At 29.8% G+C, this 10665-nt stretch overlaps 2 protein-coding genes across 3 annotated transcripts; both read right to left on the reverse strand.

Annotated features, from left to right (window-relative positions):
• Positions 1-1148: 1148 nt before the first annotated feature.
• On the reverse strand, positions 1149-5651 carry LOC101508876 (transcription factor E2FC). Of its 2 annotated transcripts, none has more exons than XM_012715945.3 (13): positions 5256-5651; positions 4525-4696; positions 4343-4393; positions 4152-4237; positions 3920-4008; positions 3790-3844; positions 2679-2731; positions 2547-2597; positions 2416-2464; positions 2268-2333; positions 2113-2189; positions 1764-1962; positions 1149-1631 (listed from the first exon to the last, which is right to left on the reverse strand). In XM_012715945.3, exons 1-13 carry the CDS (start codon positions 5373-5375, stop codon positions 1569-1571), a joined length of 1131 nt encoding a protein of 376 aa, XP_012571399.1. In that variant the 5' UTR covers positions 5376-5651; the 3' UTR covers positions 1149-1568. The 2 variants fall into 2 exon arrangements, with proteins under 2 accessions (XP_012571399.1, XP_004500946.1); XM_004500889.4 differs by having other exon boundaries at positions 4507-4696; positions 5256-5650.
• Positions 5652-7503: 1852 nt separating this feature from the next.
• LOC101508562 (WEB family protein At1g75720) lies at positions 7504-9140 on the reverse strand. Its single transcript, XM_004500887.4, has 3 exons — positions 8680-9140; positions 8262-8584; positions 7504-8120 (listed from the first exon to the last, which is right to left on the reverse strand). The coding sequence occupies exons 1-3, from the start codon at positions 8818-8820 to the stop codon at positions 7907-7909; spliced, it is 678 nt and encodes a 225-aa protein (XP_004500944.1). The 5' UTR covers positions 8821-9140; the 3' UTR covers positions 7504-7906.
• Positions 9141-10665: the final 1525 nt, after the last annotated feature.

The raw sequence follows: 10665 nt of genomic DNA on the forward strand, positions 1-10665 counted from the left end.
CACTCTTTCTTTCTTCACAAATTTTCTCACAATCAAACATATCCTTAGAGAATAAATAATTCAAACGATTTTTTATAGATTGAATGACTCTACTGAACCAATACATTTGTTGAACTGAGTTATAAATAAGTTTTATAACATTAAATCAATTAATATAACAGGTCACATGCATATGCTCTTTGGTTCAAGCGTTAGCTTGAGTGCTTATACATACCCCTCTTGTCTTTGAGAAGATGAAATGGCGTCCTACCAATTAAATTAAACTGGTTTTTCTTTCATTGTAAGTTTTATTTTTTATTTATCTCAAAAGAGATGGTGAATTGTACTATAATTAACTCAGAATTTCATTGTAAATTTTAATTACATAAATAAAATAACAATTTAATTTAATCTATGCAATACATATGCATTGTGACATCTATTGATGACTTGTTATTTTTTTTTGTTCAATTTGGCACATAGACATAAACACCTCTAAATTCAGTGTGAAAATAATAACAAAAATATTAAGAAATGGAGGACTACATTCTTTATTTAAAAATAAAGAAATTAAAATTGTAAATTTGTAAAATCAGAAGTGTATAAACTATATTATTTTTATTCTCATTTTGCTAACTTGGATATACCCATGTTATAAAAAAAAAAACACTTAGAGGGACCTAAATCTCGGATTCAAATATTATTGGAGTTATTTTTAAATTATTTTAATAAAAAATATTAACATTATTTTATAAAAAATACTAACATTATTTTATAAAAAATACTAACAAGTGTTACTTGCCATATGTGCACTACCTAAGTTAGCAAGCAATGGGTGGGCAGTAAAACACCTATTCGCGGAAGCAATGGGTCGGCAGTAAAACACCTATTCGCGGAGAAATTTTAATATAATTAAAAATATAAAAATATTATAAATTTTGTGAGTTGGTGTTGTCATAACTCTAATTGATTTTTGAGGTCCAATTTTACTAGTTATCACTTTGCACAACAAGGGAAGTTGACTAAATTAAAAATTTCGTGTTTTGTTATCTTAAAATATTCCACCTTCATCTTCTATCTTTTTTCTTTACTTTCTCCCTTATGAAAGTTGAAAGTGTTGTGGATGAATAACCAAATAAAATGCAGTTTTTTTATAAAAGAATTAAAAGTACAAAATTAAATAAAATAAAATACAATTATTGTAACTTGTTTATTTTTTGTTGTGCGTCAAAGGCACCCTAATATTATTTGGCAGTCCTAGTTAAGCAACTGCTCATAAAAAAACACATAGAAGCAAAAAAAAAAAAAAAAAAAAGCTAACATTTACAGTGTGAAATGTACCCTTTGTGTCATATGCAAGTATGCAACAATCAGCATCCTAACATTTACATAATGACCACATGCGTCAGCGATACCTACTCTAAACAAATGCCATATCCCTATTTGTTGAGAACCGAGAAACTCATCTATATGAGCCAACTGCACTTGTGCTGAACAAAGAAGAAAGAGCGTAATAAATTAGGAGCCTTCAAACTGGTAACTTCATATCCTCATTAGCAATAAAATCCAAGAATGCTTGGAAGATATTTCTACCCCCACAATTGTGTTAGGCCAACATTGGGATCTGATTGAAACCAATAGTCATTATCAACCTGCAAAAATATAAATAAAATGAATGAACAACATGGCCTAAAATTATTATTATTATTATTATTATTATTATTATTATTATTATTTTGCAGTACTTTGGTATTTAGTTAATTATTTAGAACTTCTATTCATACATCAAAATCGGTAGGAGTAATTTGTTGAATTCCAAAAGCCTCTGAGCCAAGTGAACCTAAATTCCCAGAAGGGTTTTTCTCACAGCCTTGGCTTTCTAATATTTCCATATCCTCCATTCTAAGGTTGTTGCTACTCCACGATGGATCCATTAACTTTGCCTGCTTGACACTCACACCCTCAAACTTGTGGTCGTGCTTGCTTCGAGCATATAAAAGATCAGTTTAAGACACGTGAAATAAGGACTTCAAACTAACAATGAAAAAGAATATTATTAACAAGCAAGGGCAGCGAGAACATTGTAATAAAGAAGAAGCAAATTTAAGGTGCAATGTTACAGAAGAGAAGTACTTCAAGAGGTACAGAGTTATCGGTCCAGTTGCACTTCTAACAATCATTCTGTACTGTCTTTGGTGGAAGCCTAATTCCTGCTCAGTAGAGTGAGAAGTCAATTAGAAACTTGTTATACCAAACATATTTTAACATCCATATCAGTTAAATCCCACCTCATCAGGATCAGGGACCTCAATGAAACTAGCTTTTGGAGCCTTGATTGCAATAAGTTGCTTATTCTGTAAAAATAGTTAAAAAGTGAGTGATAAAAATGGATACACTATAATTATACAAAGTTTTCAATACTTGGAGAAAATTCACCTGGAAGCATGGAAGGGTAAGAATATCTTCCTTGGTAAAAAAAAGGTACCTAATGATCAATCAAGTCCACTATCATATAAAGAAGCAGCAAGAAATCACAACTCAAATTAAAACGTGTCAGAAGTTCTTACTTTTGGGAGTTTTCACCTTTCTCCAGGTTCTGTATAAGCTCCTTCTTTTTGCTGAGAATTGACATGATAGATTTCAAGATCAAAGGTCCAAAAAAAAAAATCCACAAAGAATATTGGTAGCAATTAGCAAACCTTATACACTCCTCAAGTTTGCATTCCTCATCATATAAATTTTCAACTTCAGCCTGTAATTGACCAAATTATCAGGGAGTTGGACTAAACCATTTCCAAACTGCAGAGCATTAATTCATTAAAAATGGAGCTTAAATACTACATGCATCATTCATTTAAAATTATAGTAGAAGTGATAATCAATTCCATGGGTCCAAATCTCAGTTGGAAGCTAGCTATAACCTTTCCTACTAAATTGCAAACGCAAATATAATCCATCAAGCAGAAAGATCAATTGAATCGCTTCCACAATCTGTAGTTTATAACTGGTCCTTATTTAAATTATCATATCATATGTTCTACACATATTTGGCATTTATCATTACTAGCTATTGATAAATTAGTAGAGTTCTTATTATCATTATTTTAGGGTTTTGTGGGTAAGGTGTATGGCTAAGGTTTTAGTCCCTGGACCTATGAAAAGGAAAAGGGTGCAAAGGTTGATAAATTGCCATGTTGATTCATTGTTAGTTATTCCAATATTTAATTACTGTGAATTATTATTATTATTATTAATTGTTAATTTTTACACAAGATGACGATGATAACAAATAACATTTAGATTGTGCCTCTGCCTCATCCAACAAACAAATTAAAAAGCACCGTGTTGTATATTGTTATGTGCAAGACACAAATCACTCAGAAGCATTCAATCTTAAGGTTTCTACAGAATGCATATATCTTCAACTCAAACATTTCCTTTTGTCTTCAAGAAGACAAGAACAATAAGTGCATTTGTTTGAATTTAAATAAAAATGATTTTTGTTAGAGTTTTAAAAAAATATTTTTTTAACTCTAATTTATTTACTATTATAAAAATATAGAAACCTTAGATTCCTAGGTGCAATGTCTAATCAGATGACTAGAAATATGATGCCAGGAAGACAACAAGATTTCCAAAACCTATGACTTAGAAGGAAGCTGAATAGGTTTTCATAAATATGGTTATGAAAGAAAAATTAACTGGAGACATTTACAATCCAAATTAATCATGCCAACTGTGTAAAACCAGGGAATAAAGAAATCTAGAATACACATTAACTAACTGACAGAAGTAAAAAGATTGAAAAACCTTTAGAGCATTAACTTGATCCTCCAGTTCTCGTGGCCCAAGTCCATCACATCCCCTGTTATGTATCAATTATCATAATTTTATTTCATATATACATGACAAAAACCAAACAAAAATATTAGATACTTACTTCCACCGTATATGGTTCTTTGAAGTTTTCTCTATCAATCCTATTCCTTCAAGAACATTCGTAATGTCATAAATTCTCCTTTTTTGAACCTGAAAAGATAAATGTTAAACACATTATATAAAAAAAAAAGGAAATAGAAATATATTATACATATATTCTTAAAGCATGAGTTGGTCAAGCTTATAATAGGAACCATTAGGCATATATATACAATGAAAGACAGTTTCTATACCTCTAAGACCTCAGCAGTTTGATTTAGATCAAGGGTACCATCCTTAGCATCTTGGATCAAACTGACAAATTTCTTGGTTAACAATCCTAAAACAGTGCATGATGTAATCGTTGGTCATAAAAAGAGTCAAATTAATGAAGACACTTGCTTAAAAGAGCATGATGGAAGAATATAATTGAGTGTGGACATACCTAAGGAACTGTCATAACGACAATTGTTAACTGCAGTCGAATTCGGAGATTCTGATAATGAAAAGTCCACCAAACATTAAAATAAAAAATAATGTGAGAATTGAGATACTGATATATAAATTGATGCACAATTTGACAGATTCAGTCCTACTAAAAAAGAATACCTGTATTTGATCTCTTACTTGCAGATTTTGCATTTCTTGAAACTTTTGATTTTCCATTAAGCTTTCTTCTTTGGATAGGCTCGGTTTGAATAGAAGGAGGAAGATTAACAGTGTTGCTCTGATGAGTAGGAAATGCTTCAACATTACATGCGTGCAACTTGACATTATTAATTTCATTTCTTTGACTCAACTGCATTGATAATTCAATTGAATGTGAAAAGTTAAAGTGCATTACATAATAATTGAACTTTAAGCAAAGATAATCCGCTGAACAAATCAATCTTAACATTGTTACATGTAAAAAGGTAAATTGAGAAACATAGAACAGAAAATAATTGAGAAACGGATGGCTTTAATCTGCAATCAACCTAGAAGAACAGTTCTAATGAATTATTTTCCACTTCAAACTCAGTGCCGCTCTAATATGTGATGTACTCTGATAAACATGCGTCACCATCTTTTTCTTCTTATATAATAATTCATTCATAATATTAATATATCAGTCATTAATAAGATGTTTTGATAAATTAATGAACAATAAACCAACAAGTATAACTGCAGTGTGAGTCTAGATGAAACGGAGCAAAGTAAATTAAATAAAACGGAATTTAGGGGAAGAGACAATTTGATCGGATAATTTTCTCTAATCTTATGACAACGGACAAAAATGATCCGATCTATTCATTTTGATAAAAAAAAAAAAATAAAAAAAATAATAAGAATAAGAAGAAGGAAGAGGGAGAACTAACCGGAAGAATAGTAAAATGGGGAGAAGGAGAATGACATAGGTCGAATTTGAATTGAGAAAAATGGTGGGGAATAAGGGGTGGTTCAATTCGATCCTCGCCGCTGGGAGTAGTAGTCGACATGAATGAATAATGAATGATGAACCCAAACACAATACAATACTATCTAAGTGGTAGGAGTTAATTAATTATTTAATTAATTAATTAAAGAGTGAGGGAGGGTTTAGCGCCAGCTATATAGTGTTTGATTCAATTTGAGTATTGAGGGGGAGTGAATGAATGAACGAGGTAATAGCGATAGAAATAAGAAAATCAAACATGTGTTATTTTGATTTTATTGTGAAAATGAAAAATGAATGGGAGTGAGTGATGAGTCATATGGCCGCCAATGCCAAACCAACAGAATAAGCGGTGTATTGAGTTCGAATAAACACGCTACCCCGCCTTTTGCTTTTGGCTCCTCTCTCTCTCTCTATCTATCTGGGCCTGGCCCAATATTCTACCTTTTCGCTCTAGCTTTCCCTCCAACTTTTTGTCTAGGAAACTTCTTTCCCGAACCTCATTCTTTTACCTATGTATTCTCAAAAAAATTTAAAATACACATTTGTATTGAACAATCTTTGTATTCATCAATTGAAAAATGTTTTTTTTTTTTTAACATATTCGAATTAATCAATACAAAGAGCATTAAAAGTGAGAGAAGAAATTTTCTTTTTCTAAGTTATTTTTTTTTTCTCACCACATAGTATTATCAATAACTTCAAAATCGTTTATTCGAACATGTAAAATGCACATTTAAATTGGTAAATCCGAACGTACTTTTTAGGTGAGACATTAAATCAAAAAAGGCACTTACACTTTACTATTTAGTCTTACACTAACGTTCCATTATCATTTAGTATGTTTCTATTATCTTTAAATTATGACACTACAAAATTGTTGCCAATCGTGATTTTTTTTATTGGATTTTGATATAAATTATTTACAACGACAATTTTTTTTATTAAAAGAAATGATATTTATTGGTTCAAATTGTAAAATGCATCAAAGTAATACAAATATGCTAAAAACAAAAACGACGACTTTGCAAAAATATTCATATCATTTAAGTTAATAACACAAAACCACAACATATCACACACCGCAACATGCCTATAAATATGACAACATAACACACAACGACAACATGCCTATATATATATATATCTTCGTATATGTAATATTGATAATGCTAAAGTATGTAATGAATCCAAATTATTTTGTCAATCTGAACCAAAACTAACACCGCACAAAGACAAAAAAACGAAAAGCGTTGCATCAAGACAGGAAAACCAAAAAGCTTTTATCTCATATGATGAAATCACAAAAAAAAAAAATGCAAAATAAATACTAAATTTGTTTACAAGCCACTTATTTAGATAAGATGAAAAAAAAAATTAAAAGGGTGATTCTAAATTAAAAAATGATCATAAACCACTTTTCTCTAGTGAGAAAAAAAAACTTGAGATTTATTTAAAGAGGAAGCCGAATGTTAGATTAAAAATATTTATAGTTCATATTTATCAAACTCATTTCTAGTATTGTTTTCGAAAAATTAAAAATATAAAAAATGAAGAGTAAATATCTATGTTGGTCATTGAAATAATTGGGTTGTATCAACATAATTGTCCAAATTATCAATATTACAAAATAATTTCTAAAACTACAAAATATTAATTAAGTTCATCCATATGTTGAATCTACTGTCATATGATAGGATCTATTATCATATGACAGAATTTGTTTTGTTTGAAATTCATTTTCAACATTATTAATTTAATGTCATTCTATTTTTTTATTCGTTGGCAAAATAAAAAATGGACATTTAATTCGTTTTGATTTTTTCAATTGTTTTATTTTTTTTTAATCTTTAAAAAAATAATAAATTTCATCATTTTTTAATCTTAAAAGATATAGTAAATTTCATCATAATTAATTTATACAGATTATGGATTTAAAATGTTCAACCTAATCATATTGACATTTACTGTTGAGCTAAGACTTAAGAATATTTGGTGCCTTTTATAATGAATGAAAGTATTAAAAATATGGAATTCATTGTTTGTTTTATAATTTATTTTTACCCTTAAGTAGGAAAGAATGTATTTGTTTTTTTTAAATACGAATTGAAAACTAAAACAAGCAAAATCTAATTAAATTTGATTAGACATATAAAAACACACATACATATCTCATTTTCAACATATTAAAATTAAATGCCTCAAAAATATATATTAAAAAATTAAAAGCATATTTGATTGAACTAGTATCAATGTGTGTGGTATAAGTGCATCACTAATAACTGTTAACTATACACTAATATCAGATTCGCGAAAAGAAGAGTACACTGTGATCTCAACTCTTGAAGTGCCTCCAGCGCTTTCTTACATGAAACATCCTCAACAATCAACATGCATGGATTCATTCATATTAATCTGTACTATACTAGTCATGGTTTCACTCAGCTCAGCTACATTTTACAGGGTATTATTAATTACCCATTGTTAGATACAATAAGACACGAAAATAAAATAAAAATGAAACTTGTTGAAAAAAAAGAAGAAACTTGAAAACAAAACCCTGTTGGTAATTATTATGGTTGTGTAATGGACTCATCATGGAACTTCTTGGCTAGTTCCCTTCTTCCGTGAAAAGATACCTCCAATAAATGGAATCAATGTCTTCTTTTTATTCTTCTTCCTAAGAGAAGGATGTCTTTCCAATTTTTCAACACCATGACCTTGTTGTGGTAGCATAACATGAGATACAGATGGTGGATTCGCGAATGTCACATACCTTTTCTTTTGAAACTCCATTTCTTCATCAAATCTATTGAAAAAGACATACATAGAGAAATTAAAAAACACAATCACAAGATAAGAATATAATGTAGACAAACCAAAAAACTAGGAAGTTAGTTAAAAGTGTTTCCAACAAGTTCATTTTGTGACAAAGAACTATGTCAAGTACCTTTTCTTTTGGAACTCCATCATTTCTTCGTCGAATCTTGAACTTTTCACTTCAAACGTGGTTAAATTCTCAATGAACTTAACGTCCTCAATTTCTGCTGATTCCAGTTGATGTTTCTCTGTTTCTCGTAGCTTCAATTGTTCGAGCTCTTGTTTTGTGCGTTCGAGTTCTTCCTGTAGAGAAGACATACAATGCGCCATTAACATGCTTTGTTCTTTAGCTCTCTCTAGATTCTCTCGCGTCTCCTCTAGCTCAGCTGCAACGTTTTCAATCCTTGAAGAATTCAATTGATCAGCACCATTTTCATTTTCTCCACACTGTACCTATAAATTAGAATGCACAGAATGGAATAATAATAATGTGAGAGTGTAAAATTAGATTGAATTCCCAAGATACAGAAATGTATATTGTATAGAACCTGTTTGAGTTTGAGTTTGTTTGCAGTTGCGTAGATCTCTCCAGCTAAAACTTTATCACCAAATAATGAGACAGCTTCTTTGACAGACCTGAAAGGTGCCCTTGTGTCTATCTCTGCATTTCTACTGTTTTTCTTATTCATTATATCTAATTTCAATCTCCGACCCGAGACAAGTAATTAAGTAACGGACGGAAGCAATGATATGGGTTGGTTATAAGTAGAAGTTAGTAATTAGTAGTAGAAATAGGAGAAAGGAAAGAATTGGCATAAATAATAAATAATTAATAGTATATGATAGGAAGATTGGAAGCTTCGTTTCTTGGCGTCCACTTCACCACTTCACTAGAATTCTGTTATAGCGGTGGGTGGGTGGATGCTCTTGTGGGTACATACATAACTTCAACCCAACAGCATCACGAGTCTTTTGTTTCCCCACTACACTATACCACTTGTCTTACAGAAGCAAGCATTTCAAAAGGGCCAAGCTCAATATATACAACAATTCTTTTTCTTCTTTTTTTAATTCCTTTGCTCACAAGATTCAATATACACCACTCTCTCGTTGCGAAGTTACCAAGCAATCTATCCCGCCTTTATTCTTAATTACTAAATATAAATACCTCTTTTTTATATGGGTAACCCACAATTTTATACCGTTACTTTCATCTTTTACTCAATCAAAAAATTTAAATTAATTATTCAATTATCAAAATAGTTAACGACCATTATAACATCAAATATTAAATTAATTAACGTTTTAACAATTCAATGACTAATTTGAGTTTTTGACTGAGACATGCATCAAAATGACGATGTCCTATAATTTTAGAAAGTAAAATAGTAGTTTCCTGATTGTGAATTGCTAAATAAATAAATTTATTCTACATAAGCTACATGAAGTGTTTTCTAAATAAATTTGTTTTTGTGGAATATTTAAACTTTATTAGATTGATTGATTGATGCCTTGCGTGATTAAGTTTTATATATATGGGGAAGATCGCAGATACAAGCTAATCAGACATTTTATGCATCAGCCTACTTTGTTTTCCAAATATTCGTTTGCATCTGTAGTTTCATAAATTGGATCCTTTGGGTTGACATTTCTGTGCACTTGCTGGAAACATCTAAATTCATCTGGAAGAGCAATAATACTTTTTGGATCAAGGAACGAGACGAATTTGGAATATTGTATGCTTTTGCAACTCCTTGCAATTGTACCGTAACACATAGGTCGATTAAGACCTGACGATTTTTTTTTATAATTAAAGATCAAACGGTTTATAATTAAAGTTTGGTATTTTAGAATTATAAATACTTCAAAATTTACTTTAATTATGGATAGTCCGATCTTAATCCAAGATCACCTGTATATGCAATTCTTCTAATAACATGGAAACCAAAGAAACTCCAACTAATAGTGGTAGTATTTTCTCGCTTTACCGCAAATAGTTGGTGCTTATGTGTGTAAATAATTCCGATCAAGTTTAGTTCAAAAATATAATTTTGCAGAACATTTTGATTTTTATGTGTTTTTGATAATATTGTTTTTTATATTTGGGTACCTGAGTTAATTTTAATTTTATTTAAAATATTAGTGATAACCTATGCAACACATATCTCATAGGATACAAAATGTCAACATTATTAATGTAGAAAATATAAGATACTGACAAAAAAATTTATTTATTTATTATAATTATATAACCGATATAGTTTAAGAATCAAAATATGGTAAAGGTCATCTAGTGGCAATACTCTAGCATTTAATCTAGTGGCAATACTCTAGCATCTTATGGTAAAGGTCATGATTCTACTACTGACTGTTTTATGATCTCCCAAAAAATAAGTATATCTAAATTCAACAATTGATTTCATTACACAAAATTATAAAACACGATATATATATATATATATAAATTTATTTGATACATATTTTTAAAATAAGAGTAATTGAAAATAAATATAATTTATTTTTCCTAAATAATG

The sequence above is a fragment of the Cicer arietinum genome, chromosome 5, assembly GCF_000331145.2.
Source record: "Cicer arietinum cultivar CDC Frontier isolate Library 1 chromosome 5, Cicar.CDCFrontier_v2.0, whole genome shotgun sequence".
Classification (NCBI taxonomy): domain Eukaryota; kingdom Viridiplantae; phylum Streptophyta; class Magnoliopsida; order Fabales; family Fabaceae; genus Cicer; species Cicer arietinum.